General features: G+C 46.2%; 1 protein-coding gene across 3 annotated transcripts in view; it reads right to left on the minus strand.

Annotated features, from left to right (window-relative positions):
• Positions 1–21,745, minus strand: part of LOC135400191 (venom metalloproteinase antarease TserMP_A-like) — a 67,827-nt gene that overhangs the window by 26,441 nt on the left and 19,641 nt on the right. For 2 of the 3 annotated variants that reach the window (XM_064631932.1, XM_064631931.1), the window contains exons 3-5: positions 14,587–14,679; positions 13,726–13,840; positions 7,963–7,998 (exon numbers count right to left, since the gene is read on the minus strand). In XM_064631932.1, the coding sequence (XP_064488002.1) occupies positions 7,963–7,998; positions 13,726–13,840; positions 14,587–14,679 (244 nt within the window). Of the gene's footprint in view, positions 1–7,962; positions 7,999–13,725; positions 13,841–14,586; positions 14,680–14,777; positions 14,920–21,745 lie in introns of those variants that run through there. The other variant, XM_064631933.1, reaches the window with a different exon arrangement.

A 21,745-nucleotide genomic window follows, 5' to 3' on the forward strand; every position in this document is an offset into this window, starting at 1 on the left:
ATCCGCTGTCGTTCCTTCGAACTCTTAATGCCACTCTAGATCAGCGTAATGTCAGTCTACCAGTTACACGTAGATGACAAAGTTTCGCCCCGGAGGACATGTAGTTTTTGAGATAAACAAGAAAATGAAACGACATGTTCACACCCGGTTTGGAGGCGTAAACATTAACTGTCGTGCCTTAGCAGCAGTGTTGTGCCCGCTACTCAATTTAGGTAGCGAAATAACGCTATCCGCTACCCTATTTAAAAGTAGCGCGATAATAGCGGCGCTACAAATTTACGAACGCAGCGCGATACCGCTACCGCTACCAAAAAAATGTAGCGCAATTACCCTTCCGCTACTTCCTCGCCGAAGGCCTATGAATAGGTGATTCGATACATTCAAAGATGTGTGGTCTTGCTGATACTTTATTTCTTGCGATCAGTATTTTCTGAAAAAGTCACTACACTTGCACTCAACTTCAAGAGCAGTTGCCGCTCAAAGTTCCCGTCACTGAGCCTAACACGTTTCTTGGTGAACGTACCGGCGCAAGTACTGAAAAGTCGTTCGGCAGACGCACTTGACGGAACGGCGGTATTCAGCCTGAGGAACACCCCGTGCACCCTTGGATAACCCTGCTTTAGTGATGTCAAATTAAAGTTATCTGGCACATAGAGGTACTGAGTAAGCTCACGACCATCTTGATCTGCTGCATAGAAATTGACTCCTCAAAAGAAAAGAAATCATCTGCATGGAGCTCGCTCGTGGATTCCTCGGCGCGCTCACTTGAGGCGACCGAACACCTTAACATTTCGTTCACGGTCAAGCCTGGTTGCTTCCTTTCGTTGGCTTTCATCCGTGAGCCCTGAGAGCTTGAACCTCGGAATTAAGACAGCGGTTTGAACGCTCTGGTGTGACATGAATCGGTCGAACCTAAAGTGAGTACCATGTATCGTTACCTGTTTCGCAGTCGATTACGATACGGAGCATGTAGTAAAATCACCTTTAGCCGCTAGAGTCTAGCGTCTAATTTATTTTATTTTCTCCCTCAAAAGTAGCGGTAGCGGAGATGGTTCCGCTACTCAAGATTGTAGCGGAAATTACTTTCCCGCTACAAATAACAAATGAAGCGGAATTACACCTCCGCTACTGAAAAAAGTAGCGATTACAGAAGCGGCGCTACTTGTAGCGCCGCTACGCACAACACCGCTTAGCAGACATCACCACGGCGTGACCCAAGTGTCTTTTACGTATGATAAACTATAATCAGAAAGGTCTGTGTGGAATATGATTCTTTTCGTTTAAAGCAAGCCGTTCTGTGGTGGGAACGCGCTTTACCCGCTCTATTTTTCTGGATTTGGTTCCTGAATTGGTCGATTTGACGTCAGATAAGGCATGGAGGTACCATCTACAACCTGAGTTTTCATTATTTTATTTTTTTTTTACATTTAGAAGTTCATAGTATGTGATGACAAACAGCCGTAAAACGAATAATTTCTACCGAATAATCTTGCGCAAATAATCGTTTTTGCACTTGCATGTTTCCCGAGTTTTAGAAGATTAGAGTTTTAGAGTTTAGAGTTTTAGAAGATACTTTTGCTACTTCTTTTATGCTATACTATATACCCCGGCCAGCAGGTTTTTGCCTGCTGGCCGGGGTACATATATATATATAGCGTTGAATCATGGCGCAAATTTTGGCGCTCCGATTCAACGCTCTGTTATATAAAAAATGGCAAACATGCTCTAGCACGCAATCTTCCTCCAACTTCAACGCGTCATGTCTTGGCTGGCTGTGGATGTCGCTTCTCGTTATACTCCTCAATTTACTCAGATTTTAATTAGGTTTAGTTTTAAACAAACAGGAAATTTGGCATCGTTTCCCGAAAACGCCCGTTTTCATTTGACTTATGTTTTGCGAGGACATTACCCTATTACTTTGCTGTGGAAAAAAGCTGCTTCGAAAGGTACACACTGGGGAGAGACGGAACAAAAGTAGCAGAGGCTATTTAACTGCACTTAGAACATGTGTTCGTAAGTCCCAAACATCGCCACACCAGCACTGGACAGCTGTTTTGGCCTTATTGGGCCATCGTCAGCAGTGCGTAGGTAGGCGACGTTTGAGAGTCGCCCGTGGGTCGACGTCGCCAACCTCGTCGCCCACCAAGTTGTCGCACGGTACAGCTGCTATATTTCTTCGAAAGTCTTCTCCCGGGTTTCAGCACCAAAATGTTGAGAACTATGGCAAACCGGAGTCTGAACGGTGCGCGGTTTCATGGACCGATGGTATAGGACGATATAGGACTGAATGGAAGATGCGTGCGGTGAGAGATGGCCTATAATCTGCACCCTCGTGCATTCCACGCCAGGTGATCCAGCGATGCTGCTCGACCATGCCCGATTGTGACGAAAAAAAAAATCGGAGTTCATTGTGGTGGTAGCCGAATATTAGCCTGAAACACCACCATACCCCCAAAGGAAGTTCGTTGTGAGCGTTCTGCACTGAGCGTAATGCACCGAACAAGCTCAAAATTTGAACGTGTTTTCTAGAAGGACCGTGTCACCTACTGACAGAATCCCGGTAGTCTACCGCAAAATTTAGGATTTGGAGAATTCTGGGAAACACTTCAGAGGTTGCCTCAATCTGACATTGTGTATAAAAGTAACTACAGTATCCAACAAAACGAAAAGTTGCAGGTGTAAAATAAATTGTTATAAAAAATTGTTCTAAGCGATGTAAGTGTAACGTTGCAAGTGTAAGTGTAGCATTGCAAGTGTAAGTGACATTATTGCAAAAGAAATGCTAGAGATGTTCCCTAAACTAACTAAGCCAATATTAATAAGTTGATTTACCAATTGACCTTTTTTCAGCCGTCTCAATGACGGGGCCGCGAGGTCCCAAGCTCGCTTCAAGTTCACTAGACGGCTGTTTCCCAATTACCCCTTTCGGCCCTTACCCCTTTACCCCTTTCGGCCCTTACTGACTTGCTTTCGGTGACTGTCGTTCTGCCAGCTTGGGTAGTAAATTCTACTTTCTTTTCTTAGGGTACGGTGCCTCGCACAAAAACATTTTTATTTTATTTTATTTTTTGTCACGGTTTCCTGCTGTCACATTGCTGCAAAACTGACGACAGTCACACTACGACGACGATGTTCCTTGACGAAAAGAGACAGTTCTCGCAGTTAGCGAATGTAGCATAATGTGCATAATTCCTCATTGGCGTTACCAGGGTGTCGGAGCGAACCGAAAACCAGAACCGAAAACCAAAAAAAAAACCGCTATTTTCGAGCGAACCGGAACGGAATCAAAACCGTATACGTTTTTTTCGCTCAGGAGGGAAACCGAAAAATTTATTTAACGGTTTTCGGTCAAATAAAACTTCGCCGGTTTGGACTACGAGTTGGCGAATTAAACTGATGTCGTGCGTTCAGAAGTCATGTCATGGATACTTTACGAGGGTTACGGTTACGGTGCAATGTATGTCGATATACTATGGCCCTTACGCTCCCTTTGTAACGTTTTATCGTTCGCGCACATATACTTACAGGTACATGTGACCGGTTGTGACTCTCTACCAAAGTGCCGTAGTGTTCGTTTTAATTTCATCCGCCCAAACTCTCCTCAACTAAACAGCGACCCAAGGGGGGGGGGGGGGGGTACGTAACTGCTTCTCTATCGGTAATGTCGCGCAACGCGTCCCTTGTTTGAGATCAGCGAAGTTGAATACATTTACGTATCCGCGAGGCAAGCGCGTGCGAAGTGGTGCCTCTTTTGTGGACAAGACACGAAGAAAAGAAAACGGAGCCGTCGAGCGCGTTTGTGAGTGAAGATGTTCCTCGATTTGCGTCGTACTCGTGCGGTAGTGCTTGCTGGCTAGGAAGCAGTAACAGACATTGGGATGGGATGCGATTGCACCAATCCAGCAAGAAAGTACTTTACGTATGACATCACAACAACAAGTCTACATCTCCGTCTGTATCATGCTCTTCAAGAAAGGAGAAAGCCTATTTGAAGAGACAGTCACCTACAGGAACCAGGAGCTACGAATTTCACAGCTGCCTATTAATATCAAATACCATGTATACGGAATAACCGGGTTTACATTTTGCAGCATAGATTTTTTTTTCTGGGAATCAATATGCCCACCAGAAGCGGAACCGGTTAAAACCGGTATGAACCTTTATTGTTTTGCTCTGGAGCAGGACCGGTACCGAACCCTTTATGGTAGAACCGGAACGAAAACCGGAACGAAAAACGTTTCGGTTCGACACCCTGGGCGTTGCTGACGTAATGTGCAAAAAAAATTCAACATTGTTTCACCGAGATTTTCTCTTGTACAGAATATAACAGATTTATAGCGCGTATTTATTTAGCGCACATACAGCATCAAGTAGTGGATAGCTCAATGGCAACCACAGTCGAAAAGAAGCGGTTTAACAAACCAAGATGAGCAGATTACACATGTCGAAGTCAGTCGGGCTCAAGCGGTGGTCTCCCAAAACTGTTGTACATATAGAATTTTAGTGTGCACAACAATTCGGTCGTTTTCATTGGTAAAGTACCACTATTGTCAACGAAGGCGAAAAAATTCTGAAACCTGAAGAAAGCAGAAACCCATGACGGAAGGCAAGCTGTGCAAGGTCGAGACATACAACTTTTATAGTGTTATGGCGGCAAGCGACACAACGGAATAAGACAAAGCTGTCGTCAGGCGAACTTCGGACCTCGTGCAGTCCCAACATTGAGACTGTGGATAAAGGCCAATAGGCATGTCACATTTTTAATGTTGACTTGACAGGCTTAGAGAAGAGTCTCCGACATTTCTTTTTCAATACTCTCAGTTTCATACTACGTTTTTCGAGGTGAGTAGGACGAGGTATGCTCATACTCAGTGACCGCGCTGCGAAGCCTTCGTCGCAAGTATATACACCACTCTCTCTGCTTACAAACACGGGCGCCATCGGCGTATGCGCGGTGTTGGTGTGGGCAAAACACACTGAATGCAGCCGCGCGAATGCTTTCCGCAAGTGTGACATCGGCTCTGTTGCACTGCTACACCGCTTTCGGCTGTCTCTTTCCACAATACCCGAATTAATTTATAATAGAATTTAGGAATGAGACAAGTGTTGCTTCAAGACGACGCTATTTATATTCGGTGTACAACATGCCAATCCCTTGTGTTGCACATCGACAACTGGACAGCCCTGCGAAAAAACAAGCCGCCGATCACAATCGCGTTGTACTTAGAGATGCACAATTTCCGGAAATTTTGAATCGCTCGAAAAAAATGTCTGAATTAACCTTCATTAATTAGCTTTTTAATTATACAAGTTATCAATATCTTTTCCTTTCGGTCACCTGATATCGTAACCGTTTCGAGAACAAAAATTCGTCCGATGGAACACCTTTTTCTTTCCTTTTTTTTTTTTTTTTCATTGCGCATCTTAGGCGACCCATCTTTCCTTCTCCCCCAGTGTGAGAGGGCGGAGGAGCACAGTGCCGCGTCATGCGTCGAAGATGAGCTTGAACTTGTGGAGACAATATAAGAGGCAAATGTATCGGGTGACGCTATCGGAACTGGCCTTATCTTGGGTTGCATTTTTCTGTTTTCTTTTAATCCTTTTCCAGGACGCAAGAGGCGATAGCGTGCTCTTTCTCCCTCTCACTTTGGGGGTGAAGGAAAAGCGCGTCTTCTAAGATGCGCAATGAACAAAATAAAGAAAAAATGGTGTTTCTTCACGAATTTTGTGCGGGCGATCTATCGAACGGATTTTTGTTCTGAAAAGGGCTACGATATGAGGTGACCGAAGGGAACAGATGTTCTCATTTGGACAACTTCGTAGCTTTTATAAGTAAAAAGTTAATTGATGAAAGTTAATTAAGACTTTGTCTTAGGTCTTTGCTAATGCCCTCCTAATGAGTGCCCTTGAGCATATGCTATAGTGGTAAAAAATGATATAGGGTGTCCCAGCTAACTGCGAACATATTTAAAAAAATACATATATATCACTTTTTACCAGATATACACCCTATATATATATATATAGATAGGGGAGAAAAGACACCAGAGACTGAAGTAGGGAGTAGGGGAAAGTTATTTATTAAGCTGGCATTTAAACTAAGGGTCTGGGGAAGTCTACGTTTCGGCGGAAGCTCCGCCTTCTTCGGGACTGAGACGAAAATCTATGTACAAGGTCTTTTAAAAGGTTACAAAAGTGCCGTCACAGCTGGTACAATTCCACCACCATAGCATCCTTCTGCAATCTGAACGGACACGACAAATATTTGCCGAGAAGCCACGATTTACCTACAGACGTGCCCGCAACCTCCAAGATTGACTAGTCAACTCCAAAGTTCCCAAACCATTAACACCTACGGCGGGATGCCACCCATGCAATGGTAAAAGATGCCAAATATGCAAATCAATGCAAAGCACGGCAGCGGTCAAGAGTACAAACTCCGACTTCTCCCTTAAAATCAATGGCGACTTTGACTGTAACTCCAGTAACATTATTTATATCATTCAATGTACAACATGCTCCGCGCAATATGTAGGTCAAAGTAAAAATTCATTTAGGATTCGATTCAATAACCACCGATCAGATGTTTCGAAAAAAGGTAGCCTCCCGGTTTCTCGCCATTTTAGTCGACCCGGTCATTCCATTAATAACGTCGCACTTTTTATTTTAGAGTCAAATTTCACATCCGATCGCTGCAGAGAGCAACGCGAATCGTACTTGATCAACAAATTCCAATCTCTAATAAATGAGGATAAAGGAGTGCTATCAACTGTAAGAAGCATATCCGGATAACGTTTTTTCTGTATGTCCTCCGAGTGCCCGCTGCCTCTTTTCTTCTTTTCTTTACAGCTGAACACAGTGACTCTAAGAACACCCCGGACAACAGGTTTTCAACGAGCGCGACCCAAGGCTCTGACACGTAATCTCCCCGGCCGATGACCCAGGAACCTTCCGGAATCTTCCAGAACATGACTCACTGACGACTGCCTCGCAGTGGAATTGTACCAGCTGTGACGACACTTTTGTAACCTTTTAAAAGACCTTGTACATAGATTTTCGTCTCAGTCCCGAAGAAGGCGGAGCTTCCGCCGAAACGTAGACTTCCCCAGACCCTTAGTTTAAATGCCAGCTTAATAATAACTTTCCCCTACTCCCTACTTCAGTCTCTGGTGTCTTTTCTCCCCTATCTATATTCAACATCCTGGTCGTTCGAACCTAAATTTTGTAGCGTATATATATATATATATATATATATAGATACTCATTGAACGATGCGACAGCACCAGAGGACACGTGTTTCGCCGTGTTTGCGGCTTGTCGGCCCTGGGTAGCTGCGCATCGTTCGGGATTGGCAAACCAGGGGTCACTCAGCGAGCGATATACACCTGGGAGGGTGGCTGAGCACTCCTCAATGCCACAGTGCAAGCCAGTGAATTATAAAGAGGGGGGAAAAGCCATTAAAAAAATAAGTAAATGATGTTAGACGTGTTTGAAATTCAAACTTACAGATTAAAATGGCTTCTATGGCTGCACGTAGAGAAACAGATACTCGTTGAACGATGCGACAGCACCAGAGGACACGTGTTTCGCCGTGTTTGCGGCTCGTCGGCCCTGGGTAGCTGCGCATCGTTCGGGATGGGCAAACCAGGGGTCACTCAGCGAGCGATATACACCTGGGAAGGTGGCTGGGCACTCATTGCATTTGAGGAGTGCTCAGCCACCCACCATTTCTTGGGGTTCGCGATCGGATGTAGCTTAACACTATGACATGCAAAAATGCGTGTTCATTAGAGATATTCTGAAATTTGTCAGAAAAATAACTCCTGATGTACTGCGTACCTGCCATCAACGTTAGAAAGGATACACGACAGCCACGAAAGAATTCATGCTCGGTGAAAAAGAAAAGAAACAAACGTTGTTGTTCAGCGATTTGCTTGTGTTTACACTTGGTAAAATACGCACCTTGATTACTGTCTCCACTTCTTTCTGACATACGCGCTGGAAAGAAGAAAAACGCACAAGGTTACATAATGAACTTCGAACTGCTTCTTCAACTTTTCGATATGGCATGGATTGAATTAGAAAGCAAATATGGCATGACAAATTCTCGTCAACTAATTATATTCTCAAATTAGATGTGGACTGCGAACCTTCCTGTCAGGAGACCTATGACTCCTACATCAGTTGCCACGCTTATCGAACCTGTAACACGTGTTGAAAAAAAAAGGCAGAAAGACATGTCTCCTAATAGCTCACACGTAATCTATTTTCACTCGTTTTACACAGCAAAGAACGTTGTTAGTGGCAATTGCGTCGATTCTTAGGTATTGCAGGTGCGCACTCTTTACCTTTCATTTGAGGCACGATATCAATTTCTATTCGTTTGTTATTGTGCATTTACAAAGGGGACTGCATCCCCGACGTGGCAGAGACACACTGCAGGTACAAATTTGCAACAGAAATCAATACAACAACTAAATACACTAAAATCAAACATATTGCAATATTTAGAGCAAGTACTTAACATCTGCACGGAAATTCAGAAATGACGGAGTAATGACGATCTAAATATGTGACAGTTACATATTCCCAAGTTCGCCGGCCAAACGTCGTTCTGGACCGTGGAACAAGTACCAAAGGAGCTGATTGTAATGGGTAGGGTAAGGCGCACAATAATGTACCAGACCAACGTCTACAAAGAACGTACCTGGAAGACACTTATATCATTTAAAGATTTTTACCAATACCTTCACATCATACATACTTGGTACACTCTTAAAAATGTGAGTTCTATCACGTCGTTCTAAAGTGTCGTGGCTTCTGTATAAGCATTTAAGTACGACCTTCCAGGTGCCACTGTTCCAAGCGGTACTAGAATAACAAAAATATCACAGACACACACACAAAGCACCGTCAGCACGGCGCGAACTGTGTGTAGAAGACGCGATCGAGGCGAACTGCGCCTTCGCTTATCGTGGTGTGTATTTCGTGGTGTCTAAATTCTTATTTTTTCATGCTTGTGTCTTATGTATGTCACCTGACTATCGTACACCAATCATGCGGCACGCTGCTTATTCAAATAATCGCTGCGTTCGTGCACATACGTCGCGTCCTCTCCACGGTGCCTTGTCTTCTGCTTTCCTGCCGTGTCAAAGCTACTTCTGTTCCTCGTAAGCCATTTCAGTTGAACGACAATAGCTGATGTATAATGGTGGAGTGAAATAGTCATTTCAATGTCTTTTTACCTTCCTCCAACGTATACTCTGCAATCTGGCTTTCACCTCACAATTCAAGTGCATGATCAGACGCTGTGACACAAGCCTGTGTTCCACCTGTCGTGTCGTGGCGAACACCTAGCACATTCTTATGGAATGTGCACTCTACTGCCGGCAACGACGGATACTGCGTTATGAGCTTGTCCGCATCAGCAAGAGGCCGCTCCGTTTAGTTGCCCTCATTGGCTCCTATGAAGATCCTGTACTCCATCGTCGTGTTGTTCACCTGTTCTTGGACTTCCTGTCGTATAGTGGATTGCTCCAGACGCTTTAATTGTTTCTCTTATTTCCATCCTTCATTCGATACCCTCATATCCTTCCACGCGCAATGGGGTAGGGTACCGCACCATCTCATCGTCATCATATATTGTTGTTGTTGATCAATGTCAGCAATCAGTTGTTCTAGTCTTGGTAAGACCGCAATCTTTCATCAGCGTGTGGAAAGTCTAACCATTCGCCAGCAGGTAAGCGTATGACAAGATAAGCGAATTTTCGAGATTTTTTAGCGTGTTGGAGAATGATAATGAATGTCTCACGTAGTCCTCTGTGTGCAGCATTCTCAGCTAACCGAGCTATAGCCATGGCAGTACTTATAGCGATACAAGCTAATTGCGTATTTCGCAGACCTTCATTACAGTGTACAGTGCAATATCGTATATTTATATATGGTTTGCTTTCAGTTGACTCCTACGTCTCTGCATGTTGTGTCTGTCATCTGCAGGTTCAGCCAGCGGTATTTCTCTGGGGTAAATGCGTCGTGGTCATTTTTTTGTTTAAGCATGTTGATGACTTTGAAGCAAGTAATATGTGTGTCCGTTAATTGTAGTTAGTAATGCATAACGTTTTCTGCAGACTGTATCCGCTCCGCGACTGGTGTAACACATCGATCTTCACCGCGGTATTCTATCCAGAGGAGTTTGTTGCTTTTGCCCTTTGCACACAGACGGGTAAGGTGCCCGAATTCGCAGTTACCAGTAACATCCTGGCCTATGTGTGTAATGAGTGGGTTCAGTTAGTGGACAAGGACCGTTACTGCTAGGTTCATAAAAAGATAGCTTATCGCTCTGCACAGACACGATATCTGCTGCTGCCACCATTATCAGTGTATTCTATTTGTGCCTCGCTCTTTCTTTTTTCTTGTCGGTCACTCATAGTGTGTCAGAATTAAACCCTGCTTTCTCTTCCGCAGGCAACAGACGAAGGGCTTCAGGCAATGGATATTCTCTTGGTGACACATCACGCCTTGTGGCCCCAGGAAGCTCTCTTCTGGCCCAGCTTTCCTTCTCACGCCAGCGCGACTCAATATGCAGTAGATACAATATCAGCAGTACGTTCAGCCTAGACTCATTGTATGCTTGTCTTAGCTCTATTCTACTCATCTCTCTCTCTCCTCACCACTCTCTTTCTTTAAATTCCATGTTCGCACCGCGAAGCAACTTTGACTGTGAACGGCGTACAAACGTGGACAGATGGAGAGTGGGCAGCAGAAAGGAGTGGGGAAGAGTTGGGTTGGTATGCGTTCTGGGCCGACTTCAGGGGGAACTGTGCCGACATCCGTCTGGACAGTATTTGGAAAATCCAGGGAAAACCTCAGACAACACAGCCGGTGGTAGGATTCGAACCCGCGTTACCTCCCATGCAGTCTCGGCGTGGAAAGCAATCATCCTAACCACTTATCAAAATGTGCCCAAACATATTCTTCCACCTAGTACTTGATTGATGACTAGTCATCCTATGCAATATACCTCTCGTATATGCTTGTGTGTTTGTCGTCCTAGTCGTAAGTCATACTCTGCCACCTGGCGTCAGGAGACGCGAGGAGCCGCTGGGTGATGTCGTCGCCGCTGCGCTCTCTCTTGCAAAGCAATTTTCTCAGTAAATTCGCACTTCCCAAATAAAATATTTGGTGTGAATGTTGCATGCTCATATAACGCAGGAAAACATATATGACGTCGGCCACCATCGTTCAGCGACGTCACTCATGCCGGAGAGTCTGCTACCGCTTCAAAGACGAATGAGAGGGCTCGATACTCTCATAAATATCGCACTAGATGGTGTGTTGTCTGCAGTTCGAGCGTGCGAAGCTCTTGCCGCGGCAGCGATTTTGCAAATGAGATTGCGCCGTTGTGATAAAACTTTGGGCAAAAATATTTTATGAGGATAGTTTTCATGCACTGCTTTACAAAATAACAACATTGTTTTGGAGGTGTAAGATACGACGTTAATGCTCATTTAAAAGAAGGCTTCGCAACCAAAACGTTTGTGTTATTTCTACAACCATTGACATTATCCAAAGTTTTATGAGAACAAAAGAGATGACAAGGCAATGTAAAAAAAAATATCATGTTTGTGTGTAGTACAACAATAATGAGAAGTCAGTTAAAAGCAACTCTTAGTTACAACGTTAAAGCAAGACTTTCTTGCAGAGCCTGCACTCCATCAGGTTACCCGATGAAGTGCAGGCATCACCGTAACATCGTTCACCAAAGATTCCTCGCCTTTCTGCGAGACACACGGCCCTAGGGCCGCATCTAACACACTCTACTATAACGTGCATATGGTATACTCTGCAGCATATCACTACCACGGGTGGTTCTTAACCTAGGGATATGTACTTCCATATCCGCTGTGATCCTCTAGTTCCTCTGCAAGATACTTCTCTGTTTGTGCACCCCACCCTGGTACCACAGGAAACTACGACCGTTCGCCATAGGCAATCTAGCGAGCTTTTTTAAATTATGTGTTAGCGCCGCAAAGCAACTGTGGCTATGAGCAGCGCACAAATGTTGGTAGATGGACAGCGTACAGCAGGAATGATGAAGGAATTAGTATGCGTGCTCGGCCGACTTCAGAGAGAACTGTGCTCGCCTGGAAAGTCTCCGGAAAACCCTAGGAAAACCTCAGCAAGCATAGCCGGTGGTACGATTCGTACCCACCCAGTCTTCAATATCACCTTTGCTACCATCATCGAGCGGGGCGCCTTATTAGCGTGCCGTCTGTGTTGATGACTGATAAAATCCAACAATTCGTTGAAAGCTAGCAGGGGGACAGGTTGTCGGGGGGTGTTTGCTTGGTTGCTTTTGTGTGACAAGAAGTTATATATATATATACACTTGGTGAATGGGGTTCGGACGACCGCGAATATATATAGCTGAAATGAAAATTGTAACACAGACTACGAAGGTACGGGAAGTAAGAAAAAAGGGATAATTTATTTACATTTAAAATACTTGGAATGCTGAGAGGGTTGTCTACGTTACGGCGAAAGCTCCGCCTTCGTCAGGACAAAAATATGTCAGTGATACACAGAGCTTATAAAGGCTCGCATAGTGACGTCATCGGGAAAGGGAAAACCCCGGCGGTTGTCAATGGGTCACGTTCGAGAATGTTGACTTGTCAGGTTCAAGTGTGATGTCATCGTCCTTGGGGAAGTGGCTTTGTCCAGGTTGCGCCACCCATCCGGCTGAAAAGGAATTGGAAAAATTTCCCTTTCCCGATGAGGTCACTATGCGAGCATTTATAAGCTCTGTTTATCACTGACATATGTCCTGACGAAGGCGGAGCTTCCGCCGTAACGTAGACAACCCTTTTAGCATTCCAAGTATCTTAAATGTAAATAAATTATCCCTTTTTTCTTACTTCCCGTACCTTCGTAGTCTGTGTTTCAATTTTCATTTCAGCTATATATATATAATATAATGTCGGCCTTGGCTCCCACTAAGGGTGTTGTAAGCAGTACTGTACATAAGCGTGTGTAAAGGTGTATCAAAGTTTGTCAGTTCAGTGCTTGGTGTTCGTCTCGTCCTTTCGTATCCCCTGCACTGGGGTTTTATCGCCCATAAAATGTACCACCAAAACACCACGGTTTTTATCGTTTTTTAACCCGCTCGGCCGTGCAGCTGGCTGGTAATATAGGAAGCCTTTTTTTTTTGTCTTCTTTGAGCAGATTGCCGCCAATACGGTACGCTAATTTTGGGGCCGATATCAATACCAGCAAGAATGCGTGCTTCTCACACGTACACTCTTAAAAATGAACTTCACCGCATAGCACGCTCCTAGCCAACCATCATCTCGAATGATATCGTCTTCTGCCCTGATTTGTTGAAAACGGGAGGCGTACGTCTTTTTTGTGACACTTATGCTGTTTATAATTGTCACAAAAAGACGTACGCCTCCCGTTTCCACCAAATCAGGGCAGTTAACGATATAATTCGAGATGATGGTTGGCTAGGAGCGTGTTATGCGGTGAAGTTCATTTTTAAGGCTGTATGATTTACTCGCGTTCATTGAAATTGCAAACCCGAAATTCAGTGCCCTCTATCCGTGCACTGGTACAAAATACAGAGACAGAGCAAACGCAGCGGAATGTAATCGCTATTCCGTTCACCCACATTTGCAATAAAGTTGTTATTCTCGCTACATAGAGCAGTCAAAAGTGGAGAAAACTCACCAGCAAACGGTTTCCTCATTTGAATCTTGGATACCAAATGAGCGATGTGACCTTCAGAAGACCTTTCTGAACTCACAAGAGGCTTGATGCGAAATGTTTCAGCAATAACACCATCCTGCACAAAAAGATAACAGGCCATATATAGATGGTATCGTCCCCAATACAACTCCCATAACGACTGCCTCGTATTTTGTGGATTCCCGAACGACGGTGCCAACAGCAGGTCTGGTTTGGCGTCACAAGAAGGAAAAGTCCTGCCTGAACTGCCTTCGTTCACAAGCGGGTGTTTCGGGCAACAATCGAGTTACGAATTTACATAAAAACAGCATTGCAGCAGGACGTCAGCTGGTTGTCCCAGCGATACGCATTTATGTTAACCATAAAACATTTTGATAAGGGAAAACCATTTCAATTCAGTGATGAATAAAATGTCATTGTTTAATCGATGACAAATCAATCAGGTTGAATACCATTTCAGAAAGGATATCGCGTGGTGACCAGTATGGACGAAGGAATCACTCTCGCCTGAACACGGGTATTCGAAACAGCGCTTCGGCTGTTGGCAAGTGTCCTCATCCGCCTCGGCGAATGCTCGTTGTTTCCGTTGTCTCCCCAAGCAGCACAGTGTACAGAAAGTCGAGTGCGATAGGGGTGGACGGCATGTCCCTTATCGATGTTCTTTAGTTTCACGGGGCTGTTCAAGGTTTTCCACCTACCCGTCCACCGCTATCGCACTCGACTTTCAGTACATTCTGCTGCTTGGGACCATTCTCACTTTTTTAGGCGTTAAACCGTTGAGGAGATCCGTCGATGCCACACACAGTACAACATTACGTTCACAAACATAGTTCGTCAACTTACAACTCTTACGGCCCCCATGTCTTGCGTTACCATCACGGAAGCCATGTTGTCGTTGTCGTGATAGAGGTTTTCTTCGTACTCCTCAGCATTCACCTTAAAGACAGTGACAAAAAAAAAAAAACACTATAGCAATGATAGACGAGGATAATGCGTGTCCAAGCTGGCTAATAACTAGACAGAGTAAACGTCACCGGTTCGATGCAGATCTCTTTAGAAGGTTGGGATAAGAATGAAATAAAAAACACTGGAACGACATGAAATCGCCAATGCTGAACTAATTCACTGCGACTGACGACAGAAGCAACCGGTTTTCCTATCATTCAATGTAGTAGGTTAAAGTACTCTACGGGGTGTTTCTGAATAATTCGTACACAGGCGGGGCCATCCAATAACTTTCTTTTTTGTAAAGAAAATTTGTCACCGTTAGGAACAGCCGCAAGAAACGCTTTGATATTCGTTCTCAACGCGACTCGGGTAAACAGCGCTGCGTGCTGGTAGGTTAGAGAAGGAGAAGGAACAGGTAAGGGGGGCGCCACTTGTGTTGTTGCGACTGTCCCTTATTTATCGTCACCCCAGTGCTGCAACGAGGCGGTCGAACACGAACGTGATAGCCGGACGGGTGATTGAAAGAGCACATTGGTGCACTACTACGAACAAGAGGTACATAACCCGAAATCGAAACTCGAAAAAGTCACTAAGTGTCGACACGCCCTTTTTTCCCCTTGAATATTTTTCACTAAAGGTCCCGATACGTAAAACAGCGATTCCAAAAGGGTGCGAAGTAGATTTTAAAAGACAGGATGTTTATTTAATTGGAGAGCGTATGCAAATGAGCCGCGCACTACTCAGTCCATGACCGATGTCCCAAATATCTTTACTAAAAAGAAAGTTCTTCGACGGCGCCACCTGTTTACCTATTATTCAACCGCGGGTCTTCGTGGAACACTAGGTAGATGATGTGAGTTTTAGTTATAACGTACTTCGTCGCCCTTGCGTGCGTAAGAGATACCGCGGTGGTTCTAAGCAAACGCGCAAAGCTCTACTTGTGTCTTGCGCGTGCGCAGAACCACCATCGCTGTTCCTTACGTACGCAAAGGCGATAGCGTACGTCTAAAACTCACCATCGACCTATCTCGCGGTCACCAGCGACCCTCAGAGCCTGCGACACAGCTGCTTTCTCTTTCGAAGACAATAGCTTCTTATATCCTACATGGCTTCCCGATGACCCTGAAGCACATAACGACGCTCGTTCACTGCCGCAACTTTCCTAGGGTGCAATGGTTATCCCTATGTTGCTGCGTGCAATTTGATCAAGCGGCGTTGCCTGCTACTCGGTTCACTGGGAAGGTACCACGTGACGTCTGGTGATTTTTTACATCTCCCTCTCGCATTCCTCCGCTTTCGTTTCTCTGCCTAGTTTCCACTAAGGGACGATGGACCAGAAGTTACAGCACAGCCTTTAACGTAGGGACATGCTGTGATTCCTAGAGAGCTGCTGAGTTTTCGGGCTTTGTTGGAAGGTATGGCTTGTTGGAAAGAGATGAGCAGCAACTACTTCATCAGCGGTAGCTACAAACCACTTCATGAGGTTGTAGTTGAGCTATATATCTTAGCAGCGGTAGTTGCGCCGTTTTTCGTTACTACTGCAAACTATATTTGGAACGATGAATGTTTTGTCCTTTCTGTGTTGTTCCAGCCCCATGGACCCCGCAGACGACCTGCTGATGCAGTTTCCCTCGGACGAGGACGTTTGAACTTTCGTAGAGGACTTGGGAAGGGGGAGATGTGGGGGCGCTGGTAGCAATAGGGATGGAGCCCCTTGGGGGCACTAGTTGTTTTGCTGGGGATAAAAGCGCGGGCGCAACAGGTAAGTAGGCAGTGGCTGCCACGCAGCCCGGGCGGACAGAACCTGTTCTGATGCGCTGGCAATGCGGTCTGGAATGTCGGAGAATAAACAAGGTTGGTTGGGAGTGAACCCGTTTTGTGGCTTTTCCCATGCGCGGTTGATGCGAGCGAGTCTGAGGTTCCGGTCGTGGTGAACGAAGGTTCCCACAATTTGGCGCCCAACGTAGGGGCCTTCCCCGTTTTCTGCTAATACGACTATGAGTGCCTGTTTGTAATTTTGTGATTTAGCTCTTTTTTTTTTTTTTTTTGAAGCGGGAAGGAGCTTCGCGCTCTTGCTTCCGTAGCGGTGTGCTAATTTTGCACGGTGCACTAGAGTCACTGCTGGTCTTATTTTCTGTTGCTTTTTCGTGTTTTCAGTCTTTTCGAGACGGAAGCAGCCTTGTGCTGTTGTCTCGAGGGGTAGTTGGCTCATCCTGCTTGGTGCAGCGGAGTCGCCCCGTTTACTCGTTTATTTTTCTAAATTCTAGTGTGGTCACTGGCCTCGTTGCTCGTGTTGCGGAATGAGCGGTTTATGCCCCGTGTTCCGGAGCCCTCCCGTTCGGTCGCGCGTATGGGGACCACAGTGGGTTTAGTATTTTGCCCGCCTCCCGTCCGTTGACGCTCGAACGGAGTCCCTCGTCTGTCGGTACCCACGGACAGGTTTCCAGACCCCGCAGTGCCATTTATGTGCTCTTGGTATAAGGTGCAGCGCCCTTGTCCGCACGATCGGTCACGCTGCAGAACCCGCAGGCCGCAGCCGACATAAATTTAACCCGATAGCGATGTAACCATGCATAGCACGCTAGGGACAGCGCGTCTTGATGTTAGGCGGTTCGCCGCTCTAGACATGATCTTGCACGCTGTTGTTTCCTGATTTACCGCCTTCTTGGATTACGCGGATATCAGGCTGATAAGGTTACGTTGCGCTCTACCTGGCGCAACGGTATCTCGGACGAATTTCAGACCGCCCGCAACCTGGAGTACGCTTATCACTTAGGATTTGCAAGAGATAGCCCAGACGTGTTAGGGTACATTTATGCTGCAGCTTCAAGCACATCGCTGCTCGCATAACCGCTAGGGTGCGTTTACCCTGCAGATTGCTCAAGATGCTGCTCGCTTTCGCTATATCAGTCGCCTAGCAGCGTTCACTGTGGAAGGATGGAAACGAGGAAAAGTGGGAAGGAGGAAACCGACTTCATCACAACCAATCGCAGGTCGGATTTCAAGACGCCAGTCATCAATGATACCAGGACGACAAACATGTTTACATTCCTAGGTGCAGCGAGCAGAGCGGCAAGCAGCGGCGAGGATAAGCGAGCAGCCAGGCTGCAGGGTAAATGCACCAACAGAAAGCTCTGTGTTTGACCTGTCATCGCCAGAAGTCAGGTAGTCCCCGGGCATGTTCAAACATGTTTGACAGCATTGTTGTGGCGATGATCATGGCGTGCATCTTTGGCAAGCAGCGATGCTGCAGCATGAACGCGCCCACAGAGATACATGTGTTTGTTTCGTCATCGCCAAACAGCGATGTGCCATGTGCCAGCAGCGATGCTGCAGCATAAATGCACCTTTAAGGTTTGATGTGATGCCCTAGTACGCTTGGGAAGGAGCCGGTTTTCAACTGGTTTAAGGCAATGTCTCGGTTCCCGGATGTCGCCGTTTCCCCGAGTATCTGACACCATTGTTTTGTGCAAAGGTTAGTCATTGCAGCGAGGGTCCTGCGCGGCTCAACCTGCCAGTACGAATCATCTGAGTTGCAGCTCGTACGTTCCCGTCAATGCTTGGTTTCGGTCACCAGAACCTGGTGCTCCCGACCCAGTGTGCTTTGCTTGAACTTCCGCTACGCGGCCCTTCACCTGTCTGTAAGGCGAGCGCTGATCCAACACTCGTGGGGGTGGGGGGGAGTTTCCCTCTCATTACTGCCCATTCTATTTTCTTCCAGGCGCTGAACGAGGTCGTCCCAGACGACGGAGGTACAGGTCACCCAGTCCCCGGTCACGGTCTCCGTTCCCGCCCACGCCTGCAGGTCCTCGACCGCGGAGGTCAGTCGCGACGTGCACCGTCGTCCACAATGGATATCCGGTGTCCTAGGCCAGTCACTCAAGGTGGACCTCCCAACACCGCCCCCTCCGGACTTCGGACCCGGCCACCGTTCGACCCCCGTTCCGAGATCTAACCTTGTCGGAGCGACACCCGGCGGACCCTCTTCTGCCGCTTTCGGCCGAGGAGCAGCGCCTCTTCTGCCCAACGTGCGGAGTCCCCGAACTCCACCGAACCACCCACCGGCAGGGTCGCCTGCATCGTTCTCGTGTGGCACAGGCGCCTGGCAACATCACTCCGGAGGCTGCCGTGAGTGTCCTACGTCGTCTCCGCCCAGAGGCGCTGCGCGAACTTCTCTGCGCCGTGAACCCGCCGCCGGAGCACGCCCCCGTTCCACCTGCGAGCCCCATGGACCCCGCAGACGACCTGCTGATGCAGTTTCGCTGTTTGAGAATGCGCTGCTTGAGAATGTCTGTCGTCCTTCTTTCTTAATATTGGAAATTAGTGTAATGTGCCTGCAGGGTTACAATGCTTTCTGAAACCTCATGAGACGTTCTGCAACTGGTTTGGCAACTGCGTTGCTTAAAGATGTTGAATTGTGTTTCTGGAAGCACTATTTCAATTAAGTTCAATTAAGTGTGATGACGTTTCAGAGCGAATCGTTTCACGATCATCAATGAGCGAAGATGCAGATTCACGGTCATTTATACAGCTGAATATGCCGCCGCTATTAGCTTCATCGAGATGTGTTTCACATAGCTGACGTTGGCGTGGTGCAGTAACTACATCGCTGTCCGAAGACGATTCTTCGCACCATCTCCACTAACCACCGCACCGCTCGCACTGGCACCACTAACATCTCCATTTTCTCTTTTACAAAATCAATCAATCAATCCTTCGTTCTCTCAGAATTGTGCTACAGTGGAATGTCGATGTGTAGTGCAAACAAATTAAGTTGTGTCTGACTTCATGCTTTTTACGGTTTATCCACATTCGATCGGATAGCAATTTGCTATGTTATCTGGAACCTATCGGCATACGCCAATCTGCATGCCCAAATACCGCCAAAATCACCCATGCTTTACCCGAACCCGCAATGATGATGATGATGAGAGCCGAGCCACGAGCATCGTGATGTGGTGGCTATGATGATGTACGAAAGTACCGCACCTTGTGGATATCCACCAATATTAGCTGATAATGTTGGGCGCGATGGAACCAAGCAATCGGTGCAAAATATTACACATGGCGTTTGATCCCCAAGGTTCAGAAAAACTGCGGTATGACAAATACTTTGCGGTGCACTAAACGTGCGCTCCAAATGAATGGCCCTCGGAAGTGATCAGCAGAAGAGTGAAACTGGAGAGGAATCGACGCAGCAAGTGAAAGCAGCAGAACGGTAGGTTTTGCTCATCTGTGACAAATCTGGATCAGGCCGGTCTCTCTATTTATTTTCATACCCTCAGGGTCATGAGGCATTGAAGAGGGGAGGGGCAGTACAACATTAGGAAACAATCAAAACACAAGAAAAAAGACAGCATAGAACAATCTACAGTCCTCGTAGAGATAGCGACACATAAAATCCCAAGCAGCACAATGTACTGAAAGTCTGGTGCAACACGGGTGGACGGTATGTGTCTTATCAGTGTTCTTTAGTTTCACGAGTTTGTTCAAGGCCTTCCACCTACCCGTCCACGCCTATTGCACTCGACTTTCAGTACATTTTGCTGCTTGGGATAGCACAAAAGGTTAGTCGTCAAATAAATCAGATAAGGTGTCCCTGAAAGTAGGCGGGTCCTGGATCGAAGCAACAGCGCGTGGCAACCTGTTCCATTCCAACGCGGTGCGAACAAAAAAGGAGTCTGAGAAGGCACTAGTGTATGAATGCGGAATGCGCAGTTTTCGGAAATGGTATATGCGGTGCGAAGTGTAAGTGGCAGATGAAATGTATGAGGAGAGAATGGGATCGTTATGATAGAATACCTTATGGAAAAGTGACAAACGAGCATTCTTACGACGAGATGCTAACAAGGGTAGACCCAGAAACCTTTTCATGGTACTGACACTTGATGTACGATGGTAGTTTGAGAGTATAAAACGGCTGGCTCGGTTTTGTATCGATTCTAACATTTTGATGAGGTTATCAGTTCCAGGATCCCATACTGATGATGCGTACACTAATTTTGGTCGCACAAGAGACCTGTATAGCTGTAGCTTAACCTTGGAAGCGGCCATGTAGAATGAGCGTCTGATGAAGCCAAGAGAAGACTTAGCTGAATTACATATATGCGTGATATGGGACTTCCAAGAGAGGTCTGATGAGATATGAACACCAAGATACTTATATCGAGAGGGACGTCGTTAATTCAACGCCATTAATGAAACGTCAGATGTTGCAGAGTCAGGTACGATTGTACCATTATTATCGTGACTGTTACTGGTAGTTGGGCTTGTTTGTTCACAGTGCGCCAAAATTGTTTTGGGTTAGTTTGCAACAAGTTTGGAAATGTTGAAGAGAAAAAAATGTGTTTGACTTTAGTAATGGCAACTTTGTATTCATTGACGGCTTCTTTCTACCTCTCCCAATTGCATGGGCAATCTGTACTTCGAACTGCTCGGAATAACCTACACTTCCGATTTCTTAAACACCGTATAAAGTCTTGTCAAACCACGGAGACTCGGGTGAGGAAACAATTTTAACAATCGTAATGTATACGTCGACAAGCATCGCAATTCTATCAATAAACATGTTCCAGTTTTCTTTAAGTGTACGACTAGAAAAACCCTCCAGAAAAACCCGAGAAAAGCTTTCTAGATCACAATTAATGGTGTCAAAATCAGCTCTGTTGTAATTGCGTATAGTTTTAACAAGTCTATCTCAATCTGTTTGGGGAGGAGGTGGAAGCGATCTCTTTTTGCTGTTCAGTACGTGTTTGTGTCTCAAAGCTTGGATACGCAAAATACTATGTGCACTAGAGCCTTGCACGGGCCGACTTTTCCGGGCCCGACCCGGCCCGGGCGCATCAAAAAATGGCCCGGCCCGGCCCGGTCACTCGGCGAGCAGATCCCGGCCTAGGATTTCCGGCCGTGACGTACGCGTTTCTGACGCTTATCAAATAAATTTATAAGTAAATTTATAAGGAGAGAAGACAAGGCCACAAACATACAAGTGATGACGGTTTAGCACCGTAACCGCACGCGGCTAAATTAAATCCAGAACGCACGCGGTCATGGG

Source organism: Ornithodoros turicata, chromosome 7, assembly GCF_037126465.1.
Source record: "Ornithodoros turicata isolate Travis chromosome 7, ASM3712646v1, whole genome shotgun sequence".
NCBI classification, from domain to species: Eukaryota; Metazoa; Arthropoda; class Arachnida; order Ixodida; family Argasidae; genus Ornithodoros; species Ornithodoros turicata.